The sequence below is a fragment of the Haliotis asinina genome, chromosome 2 (assembly GCF_037392515.1).
Source record: "Haliotis asinina isolate JCU_RB_2024 chromosome 2, JCU_Hal_asi_v2, whole genome shotgun sequence".
NCBI classification, from domain to species: domain Eukaryota; kingdom Metazoa; phylum Mollusca; class Gastropoda; order Lepetellida; family Haliotidae; genus Haliotis; species Haliotis asinina.
In genome coordinates this window covers 44,796,274-44,815,746 of record NC_090281.1, presented here as the reverse complement: position 1 = coordinate 44,815,746, position 19,473 = coordinate 44,796,274, and the positions used below count along the sequence as shown (strand labels likewise).

The window sequence follows — 19,473 nt, the reverse complement described above, 5'->3', positions numbered from 1 at the left end:
AGCATCAAAACAAGCTGAAATCATGTATTATATTAAGATGGTACAAACTATAGTCGATTCGAACCACTGCTTTACAGTTCACTCACTGCCGTGGATGCATGCTTTTCCCACGTGGCGAGTTAAAACTTAATGACCTATTCTCCCCCGCAAGGCCACGTGAACCAATCAGAAATGGACATTCTTAAATGGGGTAGGAGAAATGTGCCCTGTACGTTCTTATGAACCTTGAACTTTCAGAACTTTCAGGTCCTCACTCGCTGGGCCACTAGCAGTAAAAAAACCCAAACAAAGCAAAAACAAATAAATCAATTAATTTAAACAAATAAGTGGAATACTAAAAACCACCAAATTATGCACGTCCCATTTAAAAAGATAGAGTGCTAAAGTGGCAAACCGGTAAAATATGCCAAGATTCAAACTCAAAACTATACAATCATATTTTACTCGATAAATCAGAATGGTCTCAATGTCATAATGTGGGTAGTTAAAGAATCAAAGCAAAATATTTTACATGTTTATGTACGATTTATTTAGCAAAGCCAGAAGAATCCCCGACAAACACGGCCGCTTCTCCTTATTATGTGGGTTTGTGAGAGTGAGGGTACTCCCTACAATGCTCACTCCCTTTAGTTAAGAGGGTGTCCTCCCAATTTATGTATTTTTTACTCGATAGGTACGGAAAATTAATTAGGCGATGTGGGTATGTCATGCCTGGTTGATTTCTCAGGATTAGGTGAATTGGGTATGGGAGAGTCCATATACTATGATCATAGGGGATTTAGCGACCATGTTGGAGTGAAAGAATGACAAAACTCTGTGATAGATTAATGAGTGTCTTTCTTAAGCATTATGAAAATAGGAATGGTAAATTAACACAAAAATGCCCTAGACCTGCCCAGCATGTCATACATACATGTATTAATAAAATGATAATTTATCAACTGAATAATACCTAAAAATACTCTTATGATTATGTATAACATCACATTTTAGTAAAAAGTTGTATGCGTTGAGCTTGTTAGATGTTTTAAAGATTAATGGAAGAGGTAGAAAAGGACATCCCCACTTGTGAAGTTGGGAGCGGAGAGACGCCACGGTTCAGTGGTTACAGCTATACGGCCTTCTGTGCTCTCTGCTCAATATATTAAGGATGGTGATGTAGATGAAGGTTACGCAGGAAAAGCAGGTGATGTGGGTATACTACGTCAGGCAGCTGTGCAGTCAACCAGATAGTTTGTTGTTTTAACCTGTCTGACAATTGTTATGTCTGACCAGGGAGACGATAACAAGCTGATGTTAACACATGTGATCTAACGATAGTTTTGCGTTCTTTAGCACGTTTTGGAAGGGGTGGCCGTGGTGTATCATTTATTCTTTCTTTCATTCATTCATTCACATATGTACTTCTTTCTTTTAATATTGCTTTCTCATTCATTCACATATGAACTTCTGTCTTTTATTATTTCTTTCATTCATTCACATATATTTTTGCTCTTCATTCATTCATTCATTCATTCATTCATTCATTCATTGTAAGATTTCGACTGATACAGTAAACTGGCTGAAGTACTGTTAAACGCAGTCGAAGTTGCGATGGAAACGAACCAGGTCACTGTGTGCATTGAAGCATGACGAGGCACATACTAATTAGTACAAATGGTAAAGAAAACAAGCGAGTGACCTATCCCTGTTGTAGATTATTTCTGATCTGACAAATAGGAGAATACCCCATAAAACCTCAGACGAAGAAAACCCGGGACGGGCAAACGGGAAGTACTAAAAATGGAGACCACACTATTAATACGAAACATGCTAAACTGGGTAGGTACACTTAAAACTACTAGGTAAGTATATTTGGCGAATGTCAGTGGGATTGACAAGACATATTTCAATACAGTTTAAAGATCTCACAACACTGTTTATTAATGTGTCCCAGCATAGTCACTGAAGTTCGGTCATTCTTGATTAGGGCTTTCACAAATAAGTTCAACTTCATAGATATAGCTTGAATTTTGTTATATTTATAGAATACCTAAATTCAAAAGAATCTCAAGGCTTAATATTCTAAGTGTACTGTATATGTTGCTGGAAGTAAAGGTCTGTGTTTGGGACCCGTGAAGATCTGGTGTAGAAGAGGGCTTCAGCAACCCATGCTTGCCATAAAAGGCGACTATGCTTGTCGTAAGAGGCGACTAACGGGATCGGGTGGTCAGGCTCGCTGACTTGGTTGACACATGTCATCGGTTCCCAATTGTGCAGATCGATGCTCATGTTGTTGATCACTGGATTGTCTGGTCCAGGCTCGATTATTTACAGACCGCCGCCATATAGCTGGAAAATTGCTGAGTGGGGCGTAAAACTAAACTCACTCACTCACTCACTCACTAATTTTCTTGACCAGAAAGACACAACACAAGGGTAACGAACACAAGTTTCTGTAAACATCTTCTGTATTTCTTTATATTCACAGAACGTATTAAGGCTGAACTGATAATTTAGTGTCATGTGGAATTAATGCCATCAAGGGTTTGCTATATGTGTAAGTGTGCATGAGTGAGATGTGAAGTAATATCCGTTACGAATGGCGTTAAGAATTGACTTCTCACTATCACCTGTTTCTACATATCTTCGTTATGCACTGCACCATCAAGGTGACAGGGAAGTTTTGCACTCCCGGCACTGTGGGCGAGTGACTCAACATATAAAATAATCCATGCACAATAAGATAAAAGGCATTCGTGAGATCCCGTCATGTGCATATATAACCACAAAGAAAAGATCAACATGCTCAGACACGGACGACATGGGACGACAGTTTTTGAATTGGTTATCGTTACAACATGTAAACAGTGAGTGTTCGACAGCAATAACAGTCAGCAGTTGACAAACTGAATTCAAATAGTCAATGGTTCTCTATTCCGCTATTATGTTACAGTTAGCATGTATTATGTTGTAGAAACGGTACATTTCGAAGAGTGAAAAAGATTTTTTTTTCCTTTGTTCCATCACACAATGTCAATGTCATCCCTAGGCGTGGGACAGGATGTGACTGAAAAGCAGATCAGCTCGGAATACATTCTGTGTTTCAAAGACAGCTTTTTACCATGAAATACATGCTAATTTGACAGTAGTTACTTTTCTAAATACGATCGATACGGTTTGTCAAGTATGAGAGGTTAGGTTAAACAGGGATTACCGTCTTACCTAAGATTATGTAGCTCATTTGACGACGTGCATGTGTGTGTATGTGTGGTCCAGATTCTTGTACTTGTCAGAAATTAGCGGTATTAAGTCAAAATGAGTTGAATTTTGTGCCATGATACTTATAAATGTATCCTCATTCATTTACAACCTCCGAAACAGGAAAAGATGTATTTTTGAGTAAAAGTAATTATTCTGGCATATTTTTTCAAAAATCGCCCTGAATTCGCAAAATTATGTCAAAATCAGTTGAATTTTGTGTCTTGATACTCATAATGGCACTTTCATTCATTTACATCCTCCAAAACATTAGAAAAGATGTATTTGGAGTGAAAAGGAAATATTCTCGTCCATGGGCCAAATGTTTTTCACCCATGGGCGAGATGTTTTTGAACGTCGGTCTCAATTAGCAGAATTAAGTCAAAATGAGTTGGATTTTGTGCCAAGATACTCATAAATATATCCTCATTCATTTACAACCTCCAAAACACAGGAAAAGATGTATTTTGAGTGAAGGCAAATATTCCTCTAAATGAGAGCCATTTTAAAAACTCTCGCCCATGGGAGAAAGACATTTGGCCCATGGGCGAGAGTTTTTAAAATGGCTCTCATTTAGAGGAATTAAGTCAAAATGAGTTGAAATTTCTGTCATGATTCTCATAGATGTACTTTCATTCATTTACATCCTCCAAAACATTGGAAAAGATGTATTTAGGATAAAAGGAAATATTCTCGCCCATGGGCAAAATAGTTTTCGCCCATGGGTAAAATTTTGTTAAATTGCTCTAAATTAACGGCATTAATTCAAAATGAGCTGAAATTTGTGCCACGGTACTTATGAACATACTTTCATCCATTCACAACCTCCAAAACATGGAAAAAGATTTATTTTGAGTAAGAGTAAATATTCTCACCCATGGGCCAAATGTTTTTCGCCCATGGGCGAGACCTTTTACAAAATCACTCTAAATTAGCCGAATTAAGTCAAAATAAGCTTATTTCGTGTCACGACACTAATAAATACACGGTCATTTATTTAACAACTGCAAAGCATGGAAAAAAAACATGTATTTTCAATGAATGTAATTATCCTCGTCCTTGGGCCAATATGTTTTTCACCCATGGGCGAGATTTTTTAAAATCGCTGTCAGTTAGCAGAGTGAAGTCACAACAAGCTGAAATTGGTGTCATGATACTTATTAACATTTTTTCATTCATTTACAACCTCCAAAACATTTATTCTGGACGAAATTAAACCCTCTCGCCCATGGACCTGCCCATAGGCCACTGTTGGCCCATGGGAATGCCCATGTGCGAGCGAGTTTAAATTTTGAGTTTTCGAAAAAACTTTTTTTCATTTTTTCATCCTTAGCACATATACATAACAACTGCATGTTTCATTTTGCCAAATCCCTTGTGAGAGAGTGCTTAGAGTTTCTGGACTTTTGTGAGTCCAGAATTAAATTGTGACGTGTTAGTGGGATTTACTACATTTCACGGATTTTTCATTTAACATCTTATTTATTTGATTTCAAGGCCACAAACAGCAATACTACATTTCTCCTAACGGGTCTGGACAAGGCAAACTGGTGGTTGTTGTTGTGAGCGGAACAATTCGCTGTTAGGGTACACATAACAGTGATCGCGTGAGTGAGTGAGAATGATTTTAAGCCGCATTTAGCAACATTCCCGAATATCACGGCGAGGGACACCAGAAATGGTCTTCACATATTGTACCCATGTGGGGAATCGAATCCTGGTCTTTAGGGTGACGAGCAACGCTTTACGCACTAGGCTACCCCACCGCCCCTTACCCGAAATGAATACCTGACCTGGACTGAGATACACACTAGATCTAACCTGCCATTGATTTGCTAGTGCCATAATTTTTCTCAACATCCATAGTTTCCCTTCCGCCCAGCTTTCTCTAATGTTCGTGAAGATCTGGTTTGGGACCGGTATTCAGTAACCAATGCTTGTAGTAAGGGGTGACTAACAGAATCGAGTGGGCAGGCTCTCTGACTTCACACGTCATCGTATTCCGATTCGTAGATTGATGCTCATGCTGTTGATCAATGAAATGTCTGTTATGTTTCGATTATTTCCAGGCTGACATCATCTAGCTGGGATATTGCTGAGTGCGACGTTAAACCACCAAACTAAATCTTCACTAATACTTATGTACTAAGTATAAATTTTACAAAGGTTCAGGCATCGTCAGCACTGAGATTCTTTCCAATTTAAATGGAATTGGCTGTTCGAATATCATAATATTTCCCTACTCTTACCGCAGCAACACAGGCAAGTCCAGGAAATCCCACTTGTTAAAAATACCCACTGAACATACGCTTGGAAATCCCTGTCTATAAATAGGACCCCGTCATGGTGAGGAGGTACAGTGAAGAAAAGAACTGATTAGAAACCGTTCTACAACTATAGACCAAAGCCTGTATAACCAAAGTGAACAGAGTAGTACCATATATACATTCCTCTCTCAAAATATTTTTAATTTCCAAATACAGTCAAGGAAGTAATTCAACAGCACTGTCTTAAGATAACAATTGACCTGAACCCTGTAGTTTTACATAGAGCTTCATAGTGACGTCGCTAACGTCAGTGTGGAATGATGCCTCAAATAGCCTACCTTCATGATGAGACACAGGGAATCATTTGAACGTGTGCGTTACATTCCACTTTGTGTGCTCGATACGCGCTCAGCAGGTTATCTATACTGCCACTGCAATGATCACGTGACTGAGACAGCCAATAAACTTTCGTAGACTCATTGATCTGATATGACGCAGGTAAATTCACCTTAAAAATACACTCGCTGACTGAATGGATCCGTGCTTTGTAATCCGTAAACTGTAATTGGGACGTGGATTGATTGTATGGCCAGTACTGCTGTTTGACACATGTTTGGCTTCAGCGATCATCAGCATGCGCATCGGTCTATTTATGTTGAGATACGATATCATATGTCAACCAAGTCAGTAAACCTTGCCAGCCGATCCCGTTAGTCGCTTCTCACGACAGGCATGTATTAATGAAGATCAATCATAACCCGGATCCTCACGGGCACATAGGTTTACAAACAAATGTGTCATAAACTTCACCATGACGAACAATTCCTAATACACAGTCACAATGTCACATTGTGTCACTTAGAAACAGCTTCCTGGTTACCTGTGTTACATTAATGTGTTACACGTGTTACATTTCACGGATACCTTCCCATTCCGCCAAGTGGTATTATACAGTGTTCAAAGTACGCAAATAGGAAATACATGATGGCGCTCCACTTTCTGCGGTGTGCGTGTGCGTGTGCGTGTGCGTGTGCGTGTGCGTGTGCGTGTGCGTGCGTGCCCGCGCTTTCTATACTCGGGGGTGAGGATGGGTGGGGGTGTTGGGGGTTTCTGTGCGTGTGATCATGTTGTAGTTATCCAAATTTCCAGTAGCTCTGAGTATCTGATATACCTGTAAACATGAGGCAAGTCTACTGTGAAGACAGACATGCTATCAGACAGGGCGACATCCCGCACTTACTCACTGTCTTCAACTGAGTTACATTGTACGGATCATTCTCTCCACTACGGGAATACAAGGATGAAGATAAGATGCATCTGGTAGTAGTCGTAGGTTTTATTAGGTAACATATTCATAATATGTTCTGTGGATACACAAAAACTAGAGGTAAAGGTTTCAAATCCCAGCCGGGATGAATGAACACTGGTTACAATCCACGGAAGAAATGATTTGGATACTCTGTCTCACCTAAATGAGGATCCGGGAATCGAGCTTTCCGGATATAAACGGGGTTCGACTGTACACATGGGATCAACGTTAAGGAAACTTGTCCTATCTAATACATTAAAGGCGTCATGTGTCGTAACGGGCAAATTTATTCCGGTAAGATAAACGTAATATCAATGGATGTCTTGAAGATCTTAACAAGACGCCAGGGTGTCAGTTTGACGGTTAAAGTTTTCTGTGCCCTTGGGTGTGGGACGTGTATTTGTATTGATACCTGGGACTACCTAGTGTCTGCCTCTAGTACAGTTACATTTCACGGATCACCCTGTATTCACGCTGCTTGTGACCACATGTCCGGTTGCTGGAGTTTAACAGAACATCATTTACTGGCTTCAACAAGACGTTGCACACACATACTTTATTCCTTCTTAAAATGAGACACAAAAGAGAACACTCTCAGTCTTTAAAGCTTTATTGGGTTAACATCTTCATAACACATCCTGTGTTTACATAGAGTCCAAGACATCATGGGAGCAATACATCGACATTAAAGAAATATTTCAATGGTAGATGAGTTATCTTTCTGAACAACATATCGCAAACATACAGGGAACTTGAAATAAATTTAGGTATGTCATGAGTCCCAGATAGCTGTTTTCTGTACCTGACTGTACATGGTGACACTTCATGTTACATTTCACGGATCGCCTTGTAGACACGAGGCATGTCCACCGTGCAGACCGACATGCTGTCAGACAGGGCTTGAACCAGGACTTCAACAGTTGCCCGTCTACCCTTCCGCTGTCTCCATGTGTTCAACATGGCGAATATCTGCATTTGAGGCGATGACTGTGACAGCGTGCACCTCTCCACACTGACATACGATAACCCCAATCTCAGGCCCAGCATCTGGAAACCCCCGCCCACATGTTGAGACACCAGGAACAGGGTCCTCTCAGACACACACGACCTTCTTTCATCTTCTGTCAGGCGGTCCTCGTCCTCCCAGTCCTCGTCTGGTGGCACCAACTGATGACAAGAGGAAAACATCAACTTATCACACGACGAGTACATACAATATTAGTCGTGTCATTTCTATCAAATATTAAAACGTTCAGCTTCTATGTGAAATATGTAAATGAAGTGTCAAATGAAAATATAAAAATACGCAACACAATACCAGCTATTGTTTGGATAGAAAAAACAAAATCTGTATCATATTCGTGGGAAATCAATGATAACAGCTGAGTTGATTGGACAACTCTGACTATATCATGAGTATGTGTTTGTTTGACGTACGTTGCCTTCAACATTGTTTGACACCAGGAATCAATGTAGTGTTTATTGTACATACGTGTTTCTAATAACACTTTCTGCAGAACAGTTTGAGAGTGAGTGAGTTTGGTTTCAGCAATATTCCAGCAATATCATGTCGGGGGAATCAGACATGGACTTCCCACATAGTACCCGTGTGGGGAATCGAACACGGGTCTTCATCGTTACCAGGGGACGCCTTAAACACCAGGCTACCCCACCGCCCACAATGTTATAGTATATGCGAGTATGACAAATGTGACTATTATGAATGAATCAAAACAATCTGAGGGTGCTAATGTGGTATAAGACTTAAGGAGGGAGGAACAAAGTAGGCCAATGGTAGATGAACTATATATAAGCTGCAGTTGGAGACACCTACTTGATATTCTGACCAGGCACAGCAGCACAGCTTCTTCATGTTGGGACGTAGTCCTCTGAAGATTGCCAACCTGTTCCATCTTTGACCTGCCATGAGTATAGCGATTCGACGTGCGCACTCTCCCACAATGACAGATAAACTGACAAACTCTGTTAAATCTCTACGTTATATGAGGTAAAGCAGAATGTGTGAATCGGCGGATCTGTTGTTATAATGACGAAACTAGAATCACATTCTGATGCTAGTTATGACTGATCCGTGGACTAGTTTAAACGTCATACTAAAGTCCGAAGCATTTAGCTTGTTCAAAATATTGATACACTTTCCGGATTCTGGGATTGCAGAGAGATAACGTTGTAGTTAAACACATTGAGCATCTTTAAACACTCTTAAGGCACTCAGAACTACAAATAGGATAATCTTACTTTTGTATCAGTTACAGGTGTGTTATGATATTATGGAATGTCAAAGCCAGTCAAAGACATTCAGTTCCCTAAATGGTAAAGATGGCCTCATGCTTAACGATCATCATTTGGCGTCGAGTACACATGGGGTATGGTATCAAGGTGTTAACCTCATAAAACTTACAATGTTCTCTTCATCTTGAGTGTTGTGTCTCACTTTAAGAATATACAAAAGATGTGGGTGTACCGTACTGTTGAAGACGGTGAATTAATGTCAAGTTTCACGTTAAGCGGTTAAATTGAAAGTTTTAACCGTCAGAAACAAAATTAGGACTTAGACGGCTGATGTGAATAGACTAGAAACGAAAGTGGAAGTCGTCTCTGACGAAATAAACGCCTGACGTATAGTTAGTTATTTACGATCATCAAGACACCCGCTGACATCATAAGTATCTTATCGGAATACATTTCCACCATTTGCAGTATGGTGGCGGTCTGCAAATACTCCAATCTGATCCAGACCATCCAGTGATCAACGGCGTGAGCATGAACCTAAGCAGGTTGGGATACGATGTTATGTGTCAACAAAGTTGGCGACCCTGACCACCCAATGTCGTTAGTCGTATCTTACTACAAGCACTTCCTAATAACCCGGATGTTAACTGGCGACAGGAACAGCTTGATACATTTCACGGATACCTTCCCATTCCGCTACTTTTGCAACAGCTGAATGATAATAATGAACTAAATATAACCGGCTATTAAGTACACGATAATAGTCTAGTCATGCAAATTACAAGTAGCCCTGTGAAATACCTGTAAACATGAGGCAAGTCTACTGTGAAGACAGACATGCTATCAGACAGGGCGACATCCCGCACTTACTCACTGTCTTCAACTGAGTTACATTGTACGGATCATTCTCTCCTCGACGGGAATACAAGGATGAAGATAAGATGCATCTGGTAGTAGTCGTAGGTTTATTTAGATACACAAAAAAATTGCAACAAGACGCCAGGGTGTCTACTTTTTGAGAGACGACTTTCACTGTCGTCTCAAGTCTATTCACATAAGTCTTCTAAATTCCAATTTTCCTTTTGACGGTTAAAGTTTCCAGTGCCCTTGGAGGTGGGACGTTTATTTTTATTGATACTGGAACTACGCAGTGTCTGCCTATAGTAAAGTTACATTTCACGGATCACCCTGTATTCGTGCGGCTTGTGACCGTATGTCTGGTTCAACAAGACGTTGCACACACCTGTTTCATTCCTTCTTAAAGAGAGACACAGAAGAGAACACTCTCAGTCTTTAAAGCTTTATTAGGTTAACATCTTCATAACACATCCTGTGTTTCCACAGAGTCCAACTTGTCCTATCTAATACATTAAAGGCGTCATGTGTCGTAACGGGGAAATTTATTCCGGTAAGATAAACGTAATATCAATGGATGTCTTGAAGATCTTAACAAGAAGCCAGGGTGTCAGTTTTTTCAAAGACGTCTTACACTGTCGTGTCCAGTCTGTTCACATAAGTCGTCTAAATTCTAATTTTCCTCTTGACGGTTAAAGTTTTCTGTGCCCTTGGGGGTGGGACGTGTATTTGTATTGATACCTGGGACTACCTAGTGTCTGCCTCTAGTACAGTTACATTTCACGGATCACCCTGTATTCACGCTGCTTGTGACCACATGTCCGGTTGCTGGAGTTTAACAGAACATCATTTACTGGCTTCAACAAGACGTTGCACACACATACTTTATTCCTTCTTAAAATGAGACACAAAAGAGAACACTCTCAGTCTTTAAAGCTTTATTGGGTTAACATCTTCATAACACATCCTGTGTTTACACAGAGTCCAAGACATCATGGGAGCAATACATCGACATTAAAGAAATATTTCAATGGTAGATGAGTTATCTTTCTGAACAACATATCGCAAACATACAGGGAACTTAGGTATGTCATGAGTCCCTGATAGCTGTTTGCTGTACCTGACTGTACATGGTGACACTTCATGTTACATTTCACGGATCGCCTTGTAGACACGAGGCATGTCCACCGTGCAGACCGACATGCTGTCAGACAGGGCTTGAACCAGGACTTCAACAGTTGCCCGTCTACCCTTCCGCTGTCTCCATGTGTTCAGCATGGCGAATATCTGCATTTGAGGCGATGACTGTGACAGCGTGCACCTCTCCACACTGACATACGATAACCCCAATCTCAGGCCCAGCATCTGGAAACCCCCGCCCACATGTTGAGACACCAGGAACAGGGTCCTCTCAGACACACACGACCTTCTTTCATCTTCTGTCAGGCGGTCCTCGTCCTCCCAGTCCTCGTCTGGTGGCACCAACTGATGACAAGGGGAAAACATCAAATTATCATGCGACGAGTACATACAATATTGGTCGTGTCATTTCTATGTGAAATATGTAAATGAAGTGTCAAATGAAAACATAAAAATACGCAACACAATACCTGCTATTCTTTGGATAGAAAAAAAAATCTGTATCATATCCGTGGGAAATCCATGATAACAGCTGAGTTGATTGGACAATTCTGACTGTATCATGAATATGTGTTTGTTTGACGTACGTTGCCTTCAACATTGTTTGACACCAGGAATCAATGTAGTGTTTATTGTACATACGTGTTTCTAATAACACTTTCTGCAGAACAGTTTGAGAGTGAGTGAGTTTGGTTTCAGCAATATTCCAGCAATATCATGTCGGGGGAATCAGACATGGACTTCCCACATAGTACCCGTGTGGGGAATCGAACACGGATCTTCATCGTTACCAGGGGACGCCTTAACCACCAGGCTACCCCACCGCCCACAATGTTATAGTATATGCGAGTATGACAAATATGACACTATAAATAACACATATTTCTTTTCCCGAGAGTCTGACTTCCAAATCCAGATGGAATTGGTGATGGAATCACTCTTCACTGTGAATATTATGAATGAATCAAAACAATCTGAGGGTGCTAAAGTGTTATAAGACTTAAGGAGGGTTTAACAAAGTAGGTCAATGGTAGATTAACTATATTTGAACGGCAGTTGGAGACACCTACCTGATATTCTGACCAGACACAGCAGCACAGCTTCTTCATGTTGGGACGTAGTCCTCTGAAGATTGCCAACCTGTTCCATCTTTGACCTGCCATGAGTATAGCGACTCGGAGTGCGCTCTCTCCCACAACCATACATAAACTGACTAACTCTGTCATGTCTCTATATCATATAACGTAGAGCGGAATATGTGAATCGACGGATCTGTTCTTTCTTTCAACACGATGGTGTATATCTAGCAGAGCGTTAGCATTGTAATGCTATTTATAACTGATCCGTGTAATATTGCAATACATTTCCTGGTTCTAAATATTGACCCAATTACCGGATTCTTATGAAGCAATGATTGTCTGAATGTTATGGCTATACTAATGAAAACGTAATGAGCATCCCCAAACAGTCCTATAGGGGACTGACTGTCTCCATGGTGTAGTGGGTAGAGCGTCGGTCGGAAGATAAGAGGGTTCCGGCTTCGATTCCCTGAATCGTTAAAAAGGCTTTAAAATATGGTATTTGCTGGCACTCGGCATTAATGTGTACAACAAGGACTGGTCGACTAGGAGTCAGTATAATGTGCCTGGGTGAGGTATCTATGTTTAACTGAGGCATGGCATCTCAGTGAGTCAGCACCTTAAAACTAACTTAAGTGTAAGCGAGTTAGGCGAGTACAAGCAGAGAAGACACATATCGTCGTATGAGCGAAAACAAGTGCTGCGATAAGCCCTATTTCACCCCGCAAAAGGGGACTCCTTTTGTACTATCACAGGTATTTTTAATGCAACTGTTTCAGTTTCATGCTTCGTGGATAGTCACATGAAATGATCATATGCAGATCACATAATAATCACACCCGTATCTCTGCACTCCTGTAAATCAGTTGCATCTCATCACCAAGTCTTACCTTACATTGGAGAGTGAGGTAAAATTAGTGACTAGAATTGTTATAAATTCATGTTCTACAAGGGCAGTAAAACTACTAGAATGTCACAGAAACAAGAAGAAGTAAAACTAAAAGTTAAACATCTATCTCTAGAATGTGCTATCAGTCAGAACAACACAATATAAAAACGGCTGAGTATCGCCGGCAACTCAGGGTAGATCACTATACTAGGAGCCATGCGGGCATTCAGTGCTTTAGCTACGTGTGTAGACCTTAGCTGGATTTACGGCATCCCTTCAGCCAGAGGCGATTTTACTGAGTTTTAGTCATTAGCTGAAACAACAAATATACCATGTTGAAAGTTTCGGCACTCTCAGGAGGAATTTAATTTTATAATATTTAACCCCCTTCAAGGATACAGACACTAACAATCTCAGTTACTAATTCAATCAACCGAATACATATGTCTGTCAATCAAACTGTATGCAATAGTTCGGTTTCTTTTAGAAAAATAAGCATTAAACATAACTATGAAGACTATTTCATGAATGAAGAGTTTACCATTTGCTACTAACCCTGCAAGTTTCCAATCGATGTTACAGCTGTATATATAGTTATATATATTTAGATCTATTAAGGAAGACAACCAAACAGATCCATTCCATCCAGTGTCACAGATAGCAGTTTTAAAATGAGATCGTTATCCAAATCATGAACCTGTGAGTATATATGTGTCATTCCTTGTCTGAATATAACACAGAATAGTAATGTACAGGTTTCGGTATGACAACTAATTCAATATTTTTGCGATTTGGCAGTTAAGCAACTGGGATTTTCATCTGTACTTTTCAACTTGTCCTATACATACTCTTCAAAAACTGAAACTTGACATGCTGGTTTGGGAGTTTATTTACTGAGTGCGTATATCTGATTCTAACATGGCATCATTGTTCAATTACAGTAAACTCATCACTGTGCAGCCTTCCAAAACTTGAATGTCCAGAAAGTGCTTGGAAAAAACACAGAGGGCTACTAAAGTCACTTGGTCAGAGTAAAATGCTAGCATCCGGTGTGATCACAATGAAAACAGCTTGGCAACGATGTCCCACAGAAAAGAGATGCCAGATGGCGTCTTGATGAATGTTTTGATACTGTTGCTGATGTCGGATTATGCCGGTGTCAGCGTCGATCAAGAGTATCCTATAGATGTTCAGTGGGGTACAAATCGGGTGATCGAGAAGGCCATGGTCACACCTGGACGTTGTTAACTGGAGGAAACCTGCGACACATGCAACGTGAGGTCGAGCATTGTCATGCTGGCAAGATCCCCCGTTGACGTTTTGTCAAGACGTTACGTCGAACTGGCCTTCTGGCTTCCCCGTAGCCGATTGCGCGCTGCCTGGTCGGAGATTCGGTGCTGTCTAGGGATATGGGTAGTTGTGGGTGACGTTGAAGTTGTCACAACCGTACGTAGCGACCATCGGAGGCGATGGTAACTCTAGGTCGATCGGACCTGGGTCTGTCATTAACGCTCCCAGTATTGTTGTATTGTTTTGTTGGTCCATAGGTTTGAGATGGTCTGTCTTGACACGTCGAAGTGTCTTACCACCTCATGATGCGATGCCGCTCCTTGCAAGCGACCGATGTCGTTGAACGTCTGTAGGTCACTGTATTCGTTTGTCCTCTATAGTGGCTAAAACTACGCATGTGGCGTTTCATGCCAACAAACACAGGCTTCAGCTCATGGTGATACACAATTTCATGATTCACGTGCATTTCATCTAGAACGCATGAATGTAACGCTAGAGGGTTTTTTTCAAAGTTCCACTTTCAAACATTTTGTAAGTTGGTTTTAAAATGAAAGACCCCTTGACTTCGTGTACATAGAACTTAACGCTTGTTTCCTGATGCATTTCATGTTTCCCAACAAGTGAAGATCTGTGTTAGAATTGATCTTCACTGACCCATGTTTGTCGTAGAGAGGCGGTCTCCCCGACTCGGTTGGCACATATCGTATTCCAGTTGTGTAGATCGATGTTCATGCTGTTGATCACTAGATTGTCTGGTTCAGACCAAATTATTTACATACTATAATAGCATCATTAACGAGTTCGACTTTCCTTGTTGGGACTATGAAATGTATACCAACTGTATACCAGCCTCACTACAATCGTTTACCTTATACCTTTGGTATATGCATTGTGGTACACGAGAAATAAATATAAATCGAAAAATCAAAAGAAAATGTTGTTGTTGGCAAAAGATATCCTCTCTGTACATTTTCTCGATAGTCCGGTAACTTAACTTTAAATCACACCCTCTCTATTTGCTATTGATATTGGTATCAAATATATGCACATACATTATTTAATAGGATGGGGAAACTCACCAATATCGACTGAGTCCGCCCCTATTCTCAATACATTCTCGGATTTTGTCTGCTATCAGATTCGACGTGCCATACTCCCAATCAAACGTCAGTGCAGCGTGGAGATCGTCGATTGTCGGCAGCGGTAGTTTACCCAAAATCACCAACGTCTTGCCGTAATGTCACGTGATTGGAGGACGTCGGGCAGGCAGGTGCCGTCGTGTAGCCGATGACTTTGTCTGCTCGATATAACTCGGTGCTGTTCATCCCAATTTCCAGAAGCACCCGGGCCACTGTTTCAATCTAATGATCCTTACACCAGTGGTTCGAGCCTTGCTCCAACTTCTAGCGTTCCGGTGGGCACGTAGCAATTCCTGACGTGAGGATCAGAAAACGTTCAATTGAGTCGAACAACCTACAGGTGTCTGGTTGTTATTGTCAAATTGTACAGTTGTATCAAAGATTTTATCAGTATAAACAGCACACTGATGTTCTTTCCCTGTAGCAGAGCAAGGTAGAGTAGGTTTCTTTTCAGCCACATAATGTTATAATGCTTTGAAAATGAAAATGAAGTGAAGGTGAGACAACAGCTGTGGTATTCTACACTATTCCACGACCATCATATAGAACCGTTCAGCTTTGAACATTCTTCCATCGATCCTTCCCATCCTACACGATGCGTCATGGCTGACGTCAGTATCATAAATCCACTAACCTAGGCATAGATGAATATTGCCGTCAATCGTCTCGACATGAAACATATTAGTTGTAAACATCCAGCCCCAGAGGACATGAAACATTCATCAGTGGTCGTTCGTTGTCTTCTTATTGCAAGTTCTCTGAGCGATATGGGGTCATTGTTAAACGTGTACTTCATAGCTGCGATAATTAAACGTTAGTCAGAATATTGAGACTGAAGCGCAAACGGATATATTTCTGATAGGCGAAGATTTTGTAAAATAATCAATTTAAGGAGGAAACTGTGCTAATGAAGTTCATTTTATATGTATGAATGAATTCCAGTGACTTTTGGAACTTGTTTGATGTATTGTAGAAAACACGTATTTCATATAGCTCGCTCATGCTATTATGATAACATGAACATATTACTTTAAGGATCCTGTTATCATTCCAGGGCATGGAAGCGGTGGACGTCCAAGACACTGAGACTGTTCAAATCACACCGTCCAGTCTCAGTATTTAGGTAGGAAGAAATCAGTTGTTCTCATTTTCGTACCTCGGTTGTGTAAAGCCACACTTGGAAAATGTTCCGTCTTGATGGCGTCACATATGTCATCGGTTCCCAACTGCGCAGATCGATGTTTATGCTGTTGATGATTGGATTGTCTGGTCCAGACTCGATTATTTACAGACCTCCACCATATAACTGGAATATTGCTGATTGCGCCGTAAAAGAAAATTCACTCACTCACTAACTAGATGGCGCCGGCTAGTGTAAAATAGCACTCAGCAATATTCAAGCTATTTGGACGTTTCTGATCGCCTGAGCAGTTCTGACAGGACGTTTCTGATCATCAGAGCAGTTCTGACGCGACGTTTCTAATCGTCAAAGCAGTACTGAAAGAAAATTTCTGGTCCTCAAAGAAGTTCTGACAGCACTTTTCGATCGTCAAAGCAGTACAAGGTGATTTTTCGATTTATGTTTTCAGTTTTACACAGCAACACTCTGAAAGTAAGATTCTGTTTCAAATATCGTTCTTTTCGTACATGAAGACAATGCCTGGATACCTCATTTCCTTTCTTCTTCCCATCACCATTCCCACGCTCTTTAACCCATCTGTCAGCCTGACTGTCATAGCGGAGTATGCAATATGCCAGGACAACTTCAAAAACCGACTGGTGTCCCGCTTCCTGCTCCGTACAGTAAGGCATTCTGTCTGCTGTACAATATCCGAGACCAGCGCTGTGTCAGCTTCACGTTCAACATGGCGGACAACAAATGTCGTCTGCTCGGTGCAGGTTTCTCCAGCGAAGCCCCAGTATACGCCTGGAACATGTTTGTTCTATATTTCCAACTGTGAGTTTTTAAGCAGTACGAGTTTATGCTATGTATTTATGAGTGACATAGGATAAATGTTTTAACCTGTGCTTTTATATGCATTTAAGGACGGTATTGGGTTAACCCAACTGACAACCCACGTATGTTTCGTCATACTGGATGCTTTTTCTTAGTCCTGAAATTTAGTTACTGCTTACTCCAACTGCACAGAAACAAGTTCTTTTAAAGTACACGGGTGCCATTAGCACCAAGTTGTGGGTATTTTAGCGTGCCATAAACTTTGTCAAAGTTCCGTGACTATGTGTCCCAGTTCAGCCAGCTGTGAATGGGTACCATGTAAGGATTAGGGAAATCCGTAATAGCTCAGTGCGTCTGTTGCGAGTGACGTCCATTGATCGAGAAACTAAATACCAGCACCGTGAGCATGAAATCGTGCGATATATATGTTACGGTCTTCATCACTCATGATTCGAATATTCAAATAGCAGGTTTTCTATACCAACGTTGCGTTAAATATTTGTTTATTGTTTAGCGCTGCAATCGTGTTATGTAAGGGTGTAAATAATGCTGTTCGTACAAAATCACTGCTTGTTGATTTCACGAATTCGATGTAGATGAGTGAGTGAGTGGGTTTAGTTTGACGTTTGGCTTTTAGCAATATTCTAGCAACATCACGTATGGGAAACGGGCGTCAGATATTGGGAACATGTTGGAATCGAACTTGAATCTTCTGCTTGACGAGCGGACGCCTTAACCACTAGGCTACCCCACCGTCCACAACTGAGATGAAGTTTGTCTCTCTATCAAATGGACACGCCCACATGTATGTGAGACACAGTTCAAGTGACTTCAACTTTCATTCACTCACTCCATAGCAAGTCTGTTTTCAAAGCATCTTTCCTCTTCAGCCATTGGATACATCGGCTACCCATGTGTCACCGACGCTGATTGCAAAACACCCATCAGCGCCTGCAACGCTGGTCCCTGCGATTGCAAGGTTGGCTACAATTCTCCATCAACGACGGTGGCTGCGACCGACGTAAGCATCGAAAATATTCCACTACCCGTTTTATCATATCAGATGCACAGGGTTATTTTTAGCAAAGCAATGCCACCTGGACCACAATTAACCGGTCACAAACACATGCAAGGGCAAGTCGATTGTTCAGAATGGTCCCATCTGTTTCCGTACAAATAGGGCATCGAATATCATTTTCATAATGCGCTACACATGACTTCCATAAAACCCTTTGAAACTTTTACCGAGATGCTTAAGTTGTATCGCTGATATTTAAGAGGAACAATCGTACAATACTCTTTTTTGAAGAAAGAACTTTTGTGAAGCATGGGAAAAGGTGACATTTGGAAAGTTGAAAGCATCCCTCTTGTAAAACAATCTTCCTTTTTTTAAACATAAAATAAACGATACTGTCTCACTTGAAAGATATTTATTTGAAATGTTTAGTAGCATTGAGCTGGTCATATTTGGATGTTGACAAAATAAAAATCATGTTCCCATAATAAGGAACAGTTGTCCATTAACGACAGCCACATTGATAAAGAACATACAAAGAATATCTATTCAAAACACTTGGTGACATACCACAGTATGGTACAATACATAGGGGCGTTGTAGTAATTCACTGGAAAAAGTTCACCTTTACAAGCTTGTAAATCGTTTGCAGAGATGATGTTTACAAGACATTTACTATTTTGGAAAGATGATGTTTACAAGACATTTACAATTTGATCCACAAGGGGAGATAACTGGTGGGTGATGGTAAAACGGTCTGCAAGGCCTGAAATTCACACCTAATAAATCCCAAAGGCTAATTACAGTTTGACCCCTCGACATAATTAATGAGGTAATTGGGGCGTGAAATAAGAGTGGGACAGACCACTGTTCAGTGGACAGGGGTCACTCTGTTAGGGGTAGGATGCTGATGCTCTTACTACAGTGTTCGGTGGAGTGAAGATGCATGGGTGTGTCTTTCACTATGCGCAAGCTGTTTAGAAAAGAGTTCCGACTCAGTATCCCACCTATTTTGTGTTTGAGAACAGTGAATAACAATA

At 40.8% G+C, this 19,473-nt stretch overlaps 2 protein-coding genes and 2 pseudogenes across 2 annotated transcripts; 1 reads left to right on the top strand and 3 right to left on the bottom strand.

Annotated features, from left to right (window-relative positions):
- LOC137271826 (uncharacterized) overlaps positions 1-5,945 on the bottom strand; it is a 41,396-nt pseudogene extending 35,451 nt beyond the window's left edge.
- A 1,699-nt stretch (positions 5,946-7,644) lies between these two features.
- Positions 7,645-8,743, bottom strand: LOC137272565 (uncharacterized). The gene is made up of 2 exons (XM_067804954.1): positions 8,651-8,743; positions 7,645-7,983 (listed from the first exon to the last, which is right to left on the bottom strand). The coding sequence occupies exons 1-2, from the start codon at positions 8,741-8,743 to the stop codon at positions 7,645-7,647; spliced, it is 432 nt and encodes a 143-aa protein (XP_067661055.1).
- A 2,327-nt stretch (positions 8,744-11,070) lies between these two features.
- LOC137272564 (uncharacterized) lies at positions 11,071-12,227 on the bottom strand. Its single transcript, XM_067804953.1, has 2 exons — positions 12,135-12,227; positions 11,071-11,409 (listed from the first exon to the last, which is right to left on the bottom strand). The coding sequence occupies exons 1-2, from the start codon at positions 12,225-12,227 to the stop codon at positions 11,071-11,073; spliced, it is 432 nt and encodes a 143-aa protein (XP_067661054.1).
- A 4,890-nt stretch (positions 12,228-17,117) lies between these two features.
- Positions 17,118-19,473, top strand: part of LOC137271825 (uncharacterized) — a 34,171-nt pseudogene continuing 31,815 nt past the window's right edge.

Bases quoted from the DNA above. Each gene is read 5' to 3' on its own strand.
- LOC137272565 (XM_067804954.1), bottom strand. From the start codon at position 8,743: ATGGCAGGTCAAAGATGGAACAGGTTGGCAATCTTCAGAGGACTACGT. The intron at 7,984-8,650 runs GTAGGTGTCTCC...TCTTGTCATCAG, and splicing joins GTGCCTGGTCAGAATATCAA to TTGGTGCCACCAGACGAGGA.
- LOC137272564 (XM_067804953.1), bottom strand. From the start codon at position 12,227: ATGGCAGGTCAAAGATGGAACAGGTTGGCAATCTTCAGAGGACTACGT. The intron at 11,410-12,134 runs GTAGGTGTCTCC...CCTTGTCATCAG, and splicing joins GTGTCTGGTCAGAATATCAG to TTGGTGCCACCAGACGAGGA.